General features: G+C 38.7%; 1 protein-coding gene across 6 annotated transcripts in view; it reads right to left on the bottom strand.

Moving 5' to 3' along the window:
- Positions 1-653: 653 nt before the first annotated feature.
- LOC140730525 (uncharacterized) overlaps positions 654-15,533 on the bottom strand; it is a 125,721-nt gene continuing 110,841 nt past the window's right edge. For 3 of the 6 annotated variants that reach the window (XM_073051094.1, XM_073051090.1, XM_073051091.1), the window contains 3 exons: positions 14,411-14,461; positions 12,292-12,396; positions 654-1,889 (listed from right to left, as the gene is read on the bottom strand). In XM_073051094.1, coding sequence (XP_072907195.1) covers positions 12,331-12,396; positions 14,411-14,461 — 117 coding nt within the window. In that variant the 3' untranslated portion in view covers positions 654-1,889; positions 12,292-12,330. The remainder of the gene's footprint in view (positions 1,890-12,291; positions 12,397-14,410; positions 14,462-15,533) is intronic. The other 3 variants (XM_073051095.1, XM_073051092.1, XM_073051093.1) reach the window with 2 other exon arrangements.

Genomic DNA, 15,533 nt, shown 5'->3' with positions numbered 1-15,533 from the left:
ACCTGCTGGTACTGACGTACTGTATCTATGTACATTTATTCCATATCTGTACTCTTAACTTTATTTTTATATCATTCTTTATTTTTAATAAAGTGTTTTTTAGTGTTTGTTGCGCCAACACACCAAAGCCAATTCCCAATATATGTAAAAATATATAGCAGATAAAATTGATACCTGATAGAGATAGTGTTAGAAAGACAAACCAGGGCCATAACAGGCTTTTGACCCACAAAATTACCAAGGAGATTCCTATATGAACATAAGTTCAAGCCTACAATTTAGGCAAAGCTCTATACCACATCCGCTTGTTCCTGCAAGATGAGGAAAACTACATAGACATGCCGCAAATACTGAGTTCTTATTCTGCTCAGCCAACCCTCCAGCCTACTCTGACATTTTTTGTGGCATGTACAGTATATTCGTAAGTCTATTTCCAAGTGTGTCTGATGCCAACAAATACATAAACAAAATCACAAATGAGAGAAAATCTCCAGATGCTGAAAATCCAAGCAACACACACAAAATATTGGAGGAACTCAGCAGACCAGGCAGCATCTACGGAAAAGAGAAAACAGTCGACATTTCAGGCTGAAGGGTCTTGACCCGAAACGTCAACTGTTTATTCTTTTCCATAGATGTTGCCTGGCCTGCTGAGTTCCTCCAGCATTTTGTGTGTGTTGCTTAAACAAAGTCTAATAGATTTAAACAAAAATACATTGAAAAGCTATAAATCTGATATTAAAATATCTTAAGTAATAATTAAAATCATTATTGACTAAAATAGAAACAAAACAGAATTGTCTTTAGTTAACTTTTCCATCCGGGTCAGTGACATTATTCATGGGTTATACCAAACAATCATGGTTGGTAACAAGATAAGATGGTTAGGGGCAGGCTCTTGGTATTCCATACACAGGGTCATCTGATCTCCGATGTGTTCCTGACTTATAAAATGCATTGCACAAGCATGGAAGTCAGAGATGTCCTGCTACTTGCAAGATATCTGCAAGAGGAAGGTAGAGTTCAGCCCAATGCAACCCCCTCTCCTTAAGCATGAAACTTAGTTGACCTTCTTAAGAGAGCAATAAACCAGAAACTCTGAAATGTCATTGAGATTATTTTAAATACATGAATGACATTATGATGATATCCATAAACAAAACAGTCAAGGCAAACAAGTGGGGCTATTCTTTTTTGGATTGTTGGAGGGCAGGGATCTCAATGAGGACAAATAATGTATTGACCCATGGCTTTATAAACAACAGGGGGAAACTGTGTTTGTTCTGAGTATGTAAGATTTTTCTTTTCTCGGCGCTACTACTGCAAACACATTCTGTGCATTGAACTACTGTTTACATCATTTGAGGGAGATCTATATCAGAAAAAAATGAGGAGCTAAACTTAGCAATGTCACCTAAGGCACCCAGAAATGTTGCACAAACTTTCTCACCCTCAGCTAACCTGTCTTACACTAGATTGACACTTTTGTTTTGAGTCCTGTGAACAAATGTATTGACCCATTATATGCTGGAATGACATTTAGCCACTTCTTTGAAATACTGCTTTGAACCTGCAAGAACAATATTTCTTGAATAACAGCAAAACAGTCAAAAAAACTCCTGTATCACATTTACAGTACATTTTGCAAAGACCATATATTCATCCTCTATTACATGCAATGTTATAATCCTCCAGTTAATGAAACTAAATTTCAGAAACCAGAAATGCAGAGCGGATTTGTTACTATATGCTATTTAACACCAAAAAAAGGACAAATTTCTTCTTTGTTGTATTTAGATAAATATAAAGAAAACTGGATGCTGGATCTGGCAAATTCACCAAAGTGGTGGACATTTAAACATGCCTTTCCAAATGTGGGTGTCAGCAACCTAGAAGAGAGTAAAAGAGATGTCAATGAGGAAAACATACATTTATCTTTTGGTAAACACACATAATTAAATTATAAAAAATTACAGTACCAAGAAACCAAGTATTAATTTAAAATATCTAAACCGATATTTCTACCATCCAGGCCTTGCTTTCTTCTCGCTGTTGCCATCAGGAAGGAGGTAAAGGAGCCTTAGATCCCACACCACCAGATTCAGGAAGTTACTTCCCTTCAACCATCAGGCTCCTCAATTAACATGGATATCTTCACTCACCTCAATTCCGAACTGATTCCACAATCTCTAGACTCACTTTCAAGGACTCCTCAACTCATGTTTTCAGTGTTATTTATTTGTTATTGGTTCTTTTGTATTTGAACAGTTTGTCTTTTGCACACTGGTTGTTATCCATTTTTGGGTTTTTTTTGTGGTATTTAATTGATTCTATTGTATTTATTTGTTCTACTGTGAATGCCTGCAAGAAAATGAATCTCAGGGTAGCATATGGTGACATACATGTACTTTGATAATGTGCTTTGAAAGTTCGAACTTTGATCTTTGAAAACTACATTCTACAACAAATCAGCATGTGACTTAAGAATGAGTGTCTCTTCTTTCTCCCTTCTGTCAAATGTGGTTAATCTCCTCAGACTCTCCAATATCAGATCTCACTTCAAATGCCAAGGTCAGCTCCACGCTCTAACTCTGACCTTCCTCTCTTTTCAAACTGTGTCACTCTCATCTCCACAACCCAATGCTTCCCTTAGCTTTGAGTCCAGAACTCCAATTTTGGTCACTACTGAATGCCAAGTACTATTCCCTGGTTCAGCCTTTTGACAATAATGGTGCCAACAAAAAAATTAGCCAGCATGTTCACCATTTTTACTTAGATATCAATTTTAAAGCAACCTTGTCATTTGCCTGCAGATTTTACTTCTGACGTCTCAGACCTGCTTTAATTCCTCTTCAGTTTGCTAGAAGTAAGATTAAATTTGGACATTAGCAATTTTATTTACTCTTTACGCTTGTTCTAATCCTGCATTGTGATTTTCCATGGTATTTTCCATGGCCAGCTCTGGATATTGCTTGCAGTTACATGATGTTCAATTACATCCATAAGAAAACATTATTCTAATGTCTTCATTTTAAGCATTTTTGTTTCTTTGAAAACAATTTTGTGGTATTAGAATAACCTATTTTAAGGCTTCCAAGTTACAAACGAGCTTCAGTCTGAGAAAAGTGATTTCATCGGAAACAAGGTCATGCCCATCAAATCTTTGGGCATTAGTGAGATGCAACACTTTGTGGCAAAGAAGGGTAGAGAGAAGGGGAAGGGTTTTCTAATGTCAGCTGTTACGATTCGGCCATTTCATCCCAATATAAGGAATTCTGGTCTTTCATCGTTTACTAAATTTCGCTAGTCAGGAATTCTACAGAGCCAGGATTAATTCATTTATCAGCCCATTGTAATCAAAGTTCAAAGCAAATTTATTATCAAGGCCCTGTTGGTCAGAAAGAACTACAGTCTACAAATCAGTGAATTTGAATGAATCAAGGACAATGAAAGCAGACAGACCAATTGCCTTTCAGCTTGCCTTGAGGGAGGAGATGGAGGCTGCCATTTTATGAAGAGACTTTATGTTCTCCATTTTATGAGCCACAGTCACTTGGCTTGATCAGTGTTTTAAAGTCAACATAATAAAGCTCCAGGGTCTTCTGTTGGACTAGAGACCATTTCCAAATAAGAATTTATTTGTGAGGTGTTCTTTGGTTGGATATAACATGCGGGTTTGTGACTGTTGAGGACTGTATTTGCCCCGTGTGATGCAAGGTGGTTGTTGGTTGAGAACAAAGAACCATAAATTACTGATTGTCACTTGCTGGAAGAGGACAATAAATGGGTGCTGGCCTGGGACTGAGTCAATAGAAGGTTTTAAAGGACAGACAGATGACCAATAGCCAATGACACTGGAATGCAATATTTGAATTGGTAAGAAATTAGTATAAAAGCAATGTTTTTCACACAGAAGCCAGCGATGACTCAGTAGGAAATTCACCGCCATGGATGTGAGGTGCTCCCTGGACATGTAGAGATTAGAAACAGGACTACAAGGAACATATGGGCCTAGAAGCAGAAACTCCTTTTTAACTATGTTTTCTGTTCTTTGACTGTTACGGATGCTCAGGAAAATTTAGTAGGTGTGCACACATGTACTTGGTTGTGTAAGTTGGCATGTTCTTCTGTTGAGACAATAAAAATACTTGTGGACTTCCGGTAAGATGGCGACTGTTTAGCTGCTCCGAACTTTTGCTCCGTCATTCTCCCTACCTTTGCACTATATGTCTCCATTCTTAAACCTTAGTTAGGTATTTTATTAGGTTTCTTTTACTTGCCTGCGAACACATCTATCTTATAATGTCTAACAAAAGTACTAAAACCGGGAAAAAGGAAACTTCTACGGCTTTGCTGGCTGACATTTTCGCTGCTTTGGAACAGCATCGACAAGCTATTTTAAAGGATTTTAGAACTTCTTTCAACCAGCTGGCTGTCAAATTAGATCGGATCAACGCTAGAGTGGACGAACATGCTGAACATTTATCTCGCATCGACTCAACTTCTGAAGATTTAAAACGTCGTGTTCAATATCTCGAGACTCTCTGCTCCAGCCTAGAGCAGCAGAACTATAAACTTTTTTCCAAAATGGTGGATCTTGAAAACCGGAGCAGACGTTGTAATCTACGAATTCTCGGTTTGCCAGAGGCCACCGAACAGGGCTCTCCCATGAAATTTTTTTCCAATTTTCTCTGTGAGATTTTTGGGAAAGAATTTCTTCCAACTCCACCTGAGCTTGAAAGGGCACACAGGATCTACATTCCCCGTGCAATTCTGGGTTCCCGCCCACGGCCGGTAATTTTGTGCTTTCATCAATAACGGTGAAAAACCGTTTGATTATGGAGGCACGCCGCAGAGGTACTTTTGCTTTTCAAAATACAGTCATTTGTTTTGTGGAGGATTTTGCCCCCCAGGTTCTGAAGAGGCGTGCTGAGTTTAAAGGTGTAATGAAAGTGCTTTTTGATCGTGGTCTCAGACCCTCCCTTCGGAACCCAGCCGACCTTCGAATTACGCTTACTACTGGAGAATATAAGTGGTTTAAATCAGTGAAGGATGCTGAGGCATTTGTTGGAAGTCTTCTGGCCATCCCGTCTTCTTAGGAACCCGGTCTGACCTTCTAAAATGGTGGATAAGTACCTCTCGTAGTAAAGTTATTTTTTCCGGACTCAGACTGTACTTGAATAAGTCAGACATTATCTATTGAAACTCTAAGGGCTGTAGACAATCTCTCCCTGGACTTGGTGCGTTTTTTCTAAATAGATAATCCGAGTTTAATGTTTCCCTGCGGACGTTTAGATTGTACTTGTGTAATCTATTTTATTCTTGTATAATTTTATCTATAGAGATCTACAATTGACTTTAACTTGTTTTGGAGGTTTGGGGTTTTTATTGAAGGCCTCCCTGTTGGTTGATTCATAGTTTAAGTTTTGCCTTTTTTTTTCCTGTAAATGGTTGATAAGTACTCTCTTTGAATGTATAATTTCCCTCTTTTCTCCCTCCCTTTTTTTTCTTTTGATCTTCTATAATTTTTCGCGGGTTGGTTTTGGTTTTCTTTTGATTTTCTTTGTATTAAATCTTATACTTCTGCTGAAGTTGTTCCTATTTGTTATTATGTTTTCTAGTGCATAAACTAGTTACCATTTGCTATAGCATTTATACGGAACTGTTGTTAACGACACAGAACTGGAAGTCGTACTTGGGTTAATTTTTTTGGTAGAGCTAGCTGCTTTTTTTGGTAGCCATCTAGTTTTGGGTTGCGAGGATGGGGTGGGTTCTCCAGTTCCAACACTACTCACTGTTTCCTTTGCTTTCTTTTGTTACTCAGGACATGTTTCTGTTTTGATTCTACGAATCTATGTTTACATTTTTGCTCCCAGACTGTTATTGTACTGCTTGACTTTTTATATGCCTGCTGCCTTCTACGCACTAACAATTGATAATGGTTAATACACTTAAATTTGTGAGCTGGAATGTAAAGGGATTGAATCACCCTGTTAAAAGAAGGAAGGTCTTCTCACATATTAAGCAACTCAAAGCTGACATTGCTTTCCTTCAAGAAACTCATATTTGTTGTTTTGATAACTCCCGGCTTCTGTCAAAGTGGGCGGGTCAGCATTTTCATTCATCCTTTGCCGCCAAAGCTAGGGGGGTCTCCATCCTTATTAACTCAAATATTCCTTTTGAACTCCATAATAAGATATCTGATACAAATGGCCGTTTTATTATTGTTTCTGGTAAACTATATAATACTAAAGTTGTACTAGCAAACCTGTATGCCCCCAATTTTGATGATGTTAATTTTTTTGAATGTTTTTTCTCCTCACTACCAGACTTAAACTCATACTCTCTTATACTGGGTGGTGATTTCAATTGTTGGTTAGATCCTAATTTGGATCGATCGTCCTCTGTTACTAGACCACCTACTAAATCTGCCTTAGCTATTCAATCGTTTCTCTCTAATTATGGTATCTCTGATATATGGCGTTTCCTTCATCCTACTGAGAGAGATTTTTTTTTTCACATGTTCACCATACCTTTACTAGAATTGACTACTTCTTACTCGATAATCAACTCATTCCATTTGTCTATTCTTGTGATTATCAGAGTATACTGATTTCTGACCATGCCCCAATTACTCTGTCTTTAAATTTTCCTGGTCTCCCTCAGAGGAATAAACACTGGCGGTTTGATTCGACTTTATTATCAGATGATGATTTTCTAAAATTTATTAAGGATCAGATAACCTTTTATTTTAACACCAATACATCACCTGAAGTGTCATTCCTGATTGTCTGGGATGCCATGAAAGCATATCTGAGGGGCCAAATAATTTCCTATACAGCAAATCTTAATAGTAAGTCCTGTGCAGATCAATTAGACCTCATTAATCAGATTAAAGAATTGGATCAACTGTATGCTCAAACTAAGAATCCTGAACTATACAAGAAGCGTGTAGAACTTCAAACTAAATTTAATCTTCTGTCTACTCAACCTGTCGTACGCCAACTTCTTGAAAATAAGAGTCGCTTTTATATCCATGGCGACAAATCTGGTAAATTTCTAGCCAATCAGCTGAGGCGTTCCAAAGCCAAACAACATATTACAAAGATCCGGAAGGTGAATGGAGACTTTACATCGGATCACTTAGAAATCAATAATGCATTTTAAAATTTCTATTCTCGACTTTATTCCTCTGAATCTTTGAATGACAATATCTCTGTTGATCATTTTTTAAATAATCTGAATATTCCTTCACTTTTATCTGATTTTAAAGCCAAATTTAATGCGCCTATATCATCAGAAGAAATATCTTTTGCAATTTCTGCATTGTCTTCAGGGAAATCTCCTGGACCTGATGGGTTCCCTGTGGAATTTTATAAATCATTCTCTTCACTTCTCTCTCCTCAGTTACTCTCAGTATTATCTGACTCGTTTAATTACGGCCAATTGCCACCCTCTTTTAATGAGGCATCTATTATTCTTTTATTAAAAAAGGGTAAAGACCCAACAGAGTGTTCCTCGTATAGGCCGATTTCTTTGCTTAATGTTGATGTTAAAATCTTGGCCAAAGTTTTGGCTTATAGATTAGAAACTGTTATTCCCTCTATTATTTCTGATGATCAAACTGGATTTATTAAAAACAGTCTCCCTTTTTTTAACATGCGGCGCTTATTTAACATTTTATATTCACCTCCAACTGGGATTCCAGAATGTGTTATTTCCCTCGATGCGGAGAAAGCATTTGATCGTATAGAGTGGAACTACCTTTTTGCAGTTTTAGAAAAATTTGACTTTGGTCAAAGTTTTATCTCTTGGATCAAATTGCTGTATTTGTGTCCTACTGCCTCTGTTTTAACTAATTTTCAGAAATCCCAGTTATTTAACCTCAAACGTGGCACCCGTCAGGGATGCCCTTTAAGTCCCTTTCTCTTTGATTTGGCTATAGAACCTTTGGCGATAGCATTTCGAAATTGTCCTGAACTGACCGGGATTTGGAGAGGGGGTGTTCAGCATAAAGTTTCTCTTTATGCTGATGACTTATTACTTTTTCTCTCAAATCCGTCTACATCCTTACCTCCAATGTTTTCACTTCTTGACCAGTTTAGCCAGCTCTCTGGATATAAACTCAATTTACATAAGAGCGAACTTTTCCCAATTAATAAAGAAGCACAAGAATTAACATTTAGTGATCTCCCTTTTAAAGCAGTTCATAATCAATTTACTTATCTTGGGATTACAGTTAGAAGGAAGTTTAAAGATCTCTTTCGTGAAAATTTTGCCAATCTTTCATATACTATTAAACAGAGTCTGTTACAATGGTCACCTCTTTCTATGTCTTTGGTAGGTCGTATTAATGTTGTTAAAATGTATGTTCTCCCTAAACTTTTATATTTATTTCAATCAATCCCAATTTTTATTCCTAAATCTTTTTTTGATTCCTTAGACTCTATTATTTTGTCATATCTGTGGAAGAATAAGCGCTCTAGAATTAATAAAGTTTATCTCCAAAAATCTAAAAAAGAGGGTGGCATGGCTTTACCTAACTTTTGTTTATATTATTGGGCAGCCAATATACGTTATGCTACTTTTGGTCTTTTTTCCATGGCCAACCCGAGTGCCCTAATTGGGTGGCAATGGAGTTGAGCTCCACTAAAGAATTATCTATCTCTGCACTTCTTGGCTCTGTACTCCCTAGTAGTTTGTCCAGATTAATAGTTAATCCTCTTGTTAGACACACTTTGCATATATGGGCTCAGTTTAGGAAATTTTATGGGTTCCATGGTTTTTCCTTTTCTAGCCCTATTTTACATAATCACCTTTTTTTTACCTACCACATATGATTCAGCATTCCATGATTGGTATAGGAAGGGCATTAGACATTTTGAAGATCTTTTTATTGATAATCGCTTCGCTTCTTTTTAACAGCTCTCTGCTAAGTTCAATCTGCCCAATGCTCATTTTTTTTAGATATCTCCAAATTAGACACTTTATTACTCCTTTAATTCCTAACTTCCCTGAAATGCCTGAGAAAAATGTTATGGACATTTCTTTCTATTAATCCACTAGGTAAAGGTTTAATATCATTTATTCGTGATAAATTAGCAGCCTTACGATGTGCCCCTGTGGATAAAATTAAAATGGCATGGGAGCACGATCTAAATACCTCCCTATCTGATGAGACTTGGGACTCAATTCTCAAATCGGTTAATTCAACCTCTCTTTGTGCTCGCCATTGCCTTTTACAGTTTAAGATTGTTCATAGAGCCTTTAAGATTGTTCATTGTTCATATGTCTAAATCTAAATTATCTCGATTTTACCCTAATATTAGTCAGCTTTGTGATAAATGTAAAAGGGGCGAGGCCTCTCTCATTCATATGTACTGGCTTTGTCCTAGCTTGGAGAAATTTTGGAAAGATGTCTTCATAACATTATCGTATATTCGGAATCACCACCTGGAACCTAACCCTTTAATTGCTTTGTTCGGTTTCTGGGGCGAGACAGATTTACGTCTGAGTTCGACTAAGTGTCGAATATTATCTTTTGCCTCTCTCCTGGCTAGACGTTTAATCCTCCTTAGATGGAGAGATGTTGCCCTGCCTACGCATGCTCAATGGCTTAACGATATTATGGCCTGCTTAGACCTTGGAAAAATTCATTACTCAGTTCTTAATTCGGTTTTAAAGTTCCATAAGGTCTGGGGACCTTTTATTGAGTACTTTCATAACCTTCCTCTTAACTAAGGTTTTTTTTTGGTCCCTTGCTTTCAGCTCCTTTTTTTTTGGTAGTAGGCTTTAATATCTTCTGTTGCTAAGTGTATTTACAGTTTTGGGGGTTTGATTGTCCTGATTTATATTCCCTATATTGTGTTGTGGTTGGTCTGGAGTTTTTTTTTGCTTGTTGCGGGACTTGGGGAAGATACTAATTTTACACGTCCTCAATTTGGGTGCTTTCTCAATTATCTTTCTTTGTATCATATTATTATTGTATGTTTATTTTTGCACTGTATCAATGTTCTTCATTTCGATCTGGGGTTTTTTATCTGTAGCTATGTAGAAAATGTATAAAAAAACTAATAAAAAAATTACTTGTCAGTAATTACAGATACTCTCTGTGCCTCCCTGATTATTACTACAAGGGTGATTCTTGTAACAGTACATGCATATCACCATATACAACCCCGAGATTCAATACTCAATATAACCATATTAATAACCATAATAGAAACAATAAAAACTGCACCAATGTAGGCGTTCAACTAGTGTGCAAAAGACAATGGAAAGAGACTGGTCAATCAAACCAACCCTGTATTGGTAGAAATATTTGATCAATTCCATTCCATGCCCTTTCCCCATAGACCAATGTGTTCCTGTCCAATTTCCTTTTGAATGTAGATTTATTCTACTTCCACCACACTTACTAGCAGCAAATGTCATGAACCTGCAGGCCCCTGGGGCTTGCCGTAGAGCTTTTGGCTTCTAGGTTTCTCGAGCACCTGAATTCACTAACTGTTGTCTTAACGAGAGTTGTTAAGCCCTTTGCTGTCTGATTTATCTGGTCAGTTAACTGTGACTGGCATGGGTTTCTCGCATTCTGTGATTATTTAAAGAGAACTCTCATTTAGTGCCTTAATTGAGTCATTGTGTTGGAGAGAATGATTTGTCTTGTGGTGTCACTCAGTTATCCCTCCAAAGCTCTGTTGGTATTCCTATGTCTAATCTCTTGTTTCTGTCTCTTCATGGGGAATCTGCGGCTCTCTGCTCCTAGGGTCGAGTTGCAGTCAGTGCTTCCCGTGACTGAGGCCGCCTTCCACTGCACCCAGTTGAGTTTGTGCCAGCAACTGCTGTGACAGAGAGAGTTCGCCATTACTTTGCACTTGGGTCCATTCCTGTGAGTGCACACTGTGACAGCAAATTCCAAATCTCAACAACATTCTTATATTCACGGCTTTCCTTGAATCTTCCCTGTATGTTTTACTTAAAATCTTTATTCAAATACTGGGATTGATCTGTTAATGCCAACTCTCCTGAATTTAATCCACCTAAACCAATCTTGATCTAATACAGTTCTACTAGATCTCCTCTCCACCTTTGTCACTCACAGGAGAGCAAACCCAGATTTTTCTGGTGTAGCTGAAATTCCTTGCATTTGAAATATCTCGCAAGATTTCCAGTTTTATACAAGTGCAACATAACCTTCCCGAGTTTGCACTCGGTATCCCTACTAAGCAATCAAGATAACATAAGCTTAAGTAAACATTTTGTCAGCAGGCTCTTCAACTTAAAAGGATTTTCTGCATCAACTTATCTTGTTTCCTTTATACCAACATGCCCTTGTTGAAATGAGGAGGAAATGCCAGAGTGAGTAGAAAAATAAACTAAATAGGAAACAAGGTGCAGTTTCAACAGAAATCAAAGACAGGTCAGGCAACTACAGGCCAATTAGCTTGACGTCAGGTGTGTGTGCGTGTGTGTGGTGATTGCTCATCGTACAGCGTGTCTTGGGCGTCTGAAACCTGGTGGAGCCCATCCCTCTCCAGGTTTTTGGAGCCGGCTGGATTTGAACTCGTGAGCCTTCGCTCCGAAGTCCAGCGCTAATGCCACTATGCCACCAGTCAGCCTACCAGTAGTAGTTACTGGGGGTAATTCTTAAGGACAAGATCTATCAGCATTTGGATGGACAAAATCTGATCAGGAGGAGTCAGTACGGCTGTGCAAGAAAAGTCATGCTTGGCAAACGTTTCTTGAATGTTATCTATTTGGACTTTAACAAGACCTTCAGTGATGTCCCACATGGTAACCAAGTCCATAAGGTTAGGTCCATTGAAATCCAGTGAGAGCTAGTGAGGTGGATTCAAAATTGGCTCAGAGATAAGAAAGAGAGGGTGGTGCTTGAAGGTTGTTTTTCAGATTAGGGTCTGGTAACTAGTGGTGTGTTGCGACCCTTGTTATTTGCTATTTATATAAATGATTTGGATGCAAGTGCATGAGGCTTAATCAAAACGTTATATGCATAATGCAAATTAGGTGTCATTAATCATGAAGAATGTTATTGTAGATTACAGGGGAATCTTAATTAGTTTGAGAAGTGGGCCAAAGAGTGGAAAATGAATTTCAGTACAGATGAGTATGAAGTGATGCATTTTGGATAGTCAAACTAGTATAGGACTTGTACTTTGAATAGTAGGGCACTGCGACGAGTAGTGGAACAGAGGGATTGAGGAATACAAGTACATAGTTGTTGAAAGCAGTATCATGGGTAGACAAGGTGAAAGTGATGTTTAGTATACTGACTTTCATCAGTCAAGAGCAATGAGTAAAGATGTTGCGACATTATGTTTCATTTATCTGAGTGGTGGAGAGGTCACACTTGGAGTACAGTGTATAGTTTTGGTCACCCTGTTAAGAAACATGGAAACACAGAAAACCTACAGCACAATACAGGCCCTTCAGTCCACAATGTTATGCCAAACATGTATGTACTTTAAAAATTACCCATAGCCCTATATTTTTCTAAGCTCTGTGTACCTATCCAGGACTCTCTTAAAAGACACTATCGCATCTGCCTCCATCACTGTTGCTGGCAGCCCATTCCATGCACTCACCACTCTTTGCATTTATAAAAAAACAAACAACTTACCTCTGACATCTCCTTTCTACCTACTTCCAAGCACCTTAAAACTGTGCTTTCTTGTGTTAGCCATTTCAGCCCTGGGAAAAAGCCTTTGACTATCCACATGATCCATGCCTCTCATCACCTTATATACCTTTATCAGGTCACCTCTCATCCTCCATCACTCTAAGGAGAATGAAATCCTCCCTCTGATCCTCCACGCTGCCAAGAGTCTTACCAATAAAGCTATAATCTGCCATCATATTTGACCTACCAAAATGAACCACCTCACACTTGCCTGGGTTGAACTCCATCTGCCACTTCTCAGCCCAATTTTGCATCAGTGTCCCACTGACAGCCCTCCACACTATCCACAACACCCCCAAACTTTATATCACAGACCTTCTAACCCCTTATTCTACTTCCAGGTCCCTCAGGTCATCTGACTTGGGTCTCCTGGCTGTCCTGTGATCTAAACTTAAGCTCAGGGGTGACCTCTCCACCAGGGTGACCCAGGGTGAGCGGCTGCCCGGCACCTGCCTGTCTCACCCGCCAGTGGCGGGGGAGCTGGGAACACTGGGTCGGTCCACCTGCCGGCAGTCGTGCAGTGCCCTCCAGTGTCGCCTCGCCAGCGCTCCGTTCTCTTCTGCCTATGACCTCAGATCAGACGTGACAACCCGCTGAATTTAAGCATATTACTAAGCGGAGGAAAATAAACTAAAGAGGATTCCCTCAGCAACTGCAGGTGAAGAGCCCAGCACCGAATCCCCGGCCACCTGGCGATTGCACGAAATGTGGTGTACAGAAGATCTCCTTTCTCCCACTTCTGCTTCTATTCTTCCAGATGTGCTGCCACCAACATCAAGTTTTTGAAGAAACTGTTGTGCCAGTTTCAGCACCAGTTCCTGATGCGTCACTCATTTTTCAAGATAAAGATGTTGATGATCCTGACAACCCCACACTTGCAGACATGTAACTTTGCCTGAGGGTATATTAAACGTCTCACTTTAGAAGCAGAAGTGCTCAACGGTCCTGTATAAGTTAATTCCTGTACATTTACCTGTACCCTTTATTTTAACTGTGCCGTACAGTATATATTGCTTTATTAAAATTTCACTTGCTATACATTTAATATTTCTGATTCATTATTATCTAACTTGTACTGACTTACATGATATTTTAAAGGTATGATGAGGTGGTTAGCTATTGCTTAATGTGATCCTTCTGTCTTTTGGCATTTTCACTAATCTGGCACTCTGCAGGTCCCAAAGGTGCCGGATTAGTGAAGGTTTACCTGTACTGGAAATGCACAGCAAAACACACAGAACGATGGTGAACAGACAATGGGCAACCTGACTAATGGGCCACAACAATTCACTGGTGGAGAGGTAGGGGTAGACCAGGAATGGTGTTATCCCTGGGAAAACTGGTGGGTTTCTTAGACTACGTACATTACCACTAAACTCACAGGCAAAGCTTCAGCATCTAATTGACTAGATAACTGCTGCTAACTAGGAAGCTCTGTTAACCAAGTTATCCAGGGCCAAAAATGCAGCAGTTTAATTTTGTCCTGCTGTAGTCAGTACTTTAATAGAAGCACTTCTAGAGAGAAATGGCTGCATTCAATTATCAATTAAGAAGGGAGCAATAACTCAGCGTGTTTCCTGATAAAATAATGATTGAGTAGTGGTTATTCATGGCTCTAGAATCTTTAGCCCTGTTATCAGGGCTGGTCAATGTTTCATTCAATAAGTTCCAGACATTCTCAAATGCATTTAATGTGAATCTCTACTCACGTACCTGCATTCTCTGATTTAAGAAATGTAGCTTCTGGTTCAGCAGCCCCATTTCCTGAAAGAATGTGGACAGGTCAATATATTTGCAATTTCTATCCTTACATTTGTAAACTGTACAAGAATCCTGCTTCAGTAATGAAATTTATAATTAAGAAAAGTATTATAAACATTATGAATTAGATAAAGGAAAAGGCCACTCTACCCTCAAGTCTACTCCATCATATGATAGAATCATGGGTGACCTGATAATGACCCCAACTTCACATTCTGGTTTACCTATATTAATATAATTAATCTCCCACATCCTTGCTTACTGTGAATCTATCTAAACCTGACTTTACAATATTCAAAGATTCTGCTTCCAACCTAACATGGCAAGCACCTAACATTCTGTTAGCTAGAGAGTTAGATGGATTGCCAAAGCTTTACCTGTGAGATAGCAGTAATATACACAATCTAAGAAGCCACAATTTTTCCTGGGATAACACCATTCCTGGTTTACCCCTACCTCTCCACCAGTAAATAGCTGTGACCCATTAGACAGATTCTGCTTTGAGGAAGATTTCAAAAACTTCTTTCTGAGGGAGAAAATAAAACCAACCCAATTCTCTGTCTTAAATTGGTGGCTCCTTATTTTTAATATGGTGACTTCTAGTTCTAGATCCTTCCACATGGGGAAATATTCAATCTGTGCCTATCTTGCCTAAACTCTAATCAAGCCCTTTCTCATTATTCTAAACTCCAGCAGACAGAGCCTAGTCTGTCCAATCCTTTCTTAGAACACGTTATGTTACAGCTTTATAAAACTCTAGTTAGGTCTCATCTGGAGGATTGTATTCATTTCTTGCTGCCCCATCATCGAAAGGTTATGGAGACCTTGGACAGGGTGCAGAAAAGATTTGTCAGGATAAGAGAGTATGTACTATAAAGAGAGGTTGGACAAGCTTGGATTGCTTTCTTCGGAGCAGCACAGATAGGGGACACTTGATAGAAAATTATGAGAGAAATCAATAAGAGTGGACAGCTGGTATCTATTTCCTAGGGTTGAAATGCCTAATACTAGTTAGAGGGGGTAAGTTCCAATGAGACATGCAGGGTAATTCTGTTTTTTTATAGACAGAGTGCTG

Source organism: Hemitrygon akajei, chromosome 7, assembly GCF_048418815.1.
Source record: "Hemitrygon akajei chromosome 7, sHemAka1.3, whole genome shotgun sequence".
NCBI lineage: Eukaryota > Metazoa > Chordata > Chondrichthyes > Myliobatiformes > Dasyatidae > Hemitrygon > Hemitrygon akajei.
The sequence above is the reverse complement of the archived record's forward strand: the minus strand, read 5'-3'. Positions and strand labels throughout refer to the sequence as shown.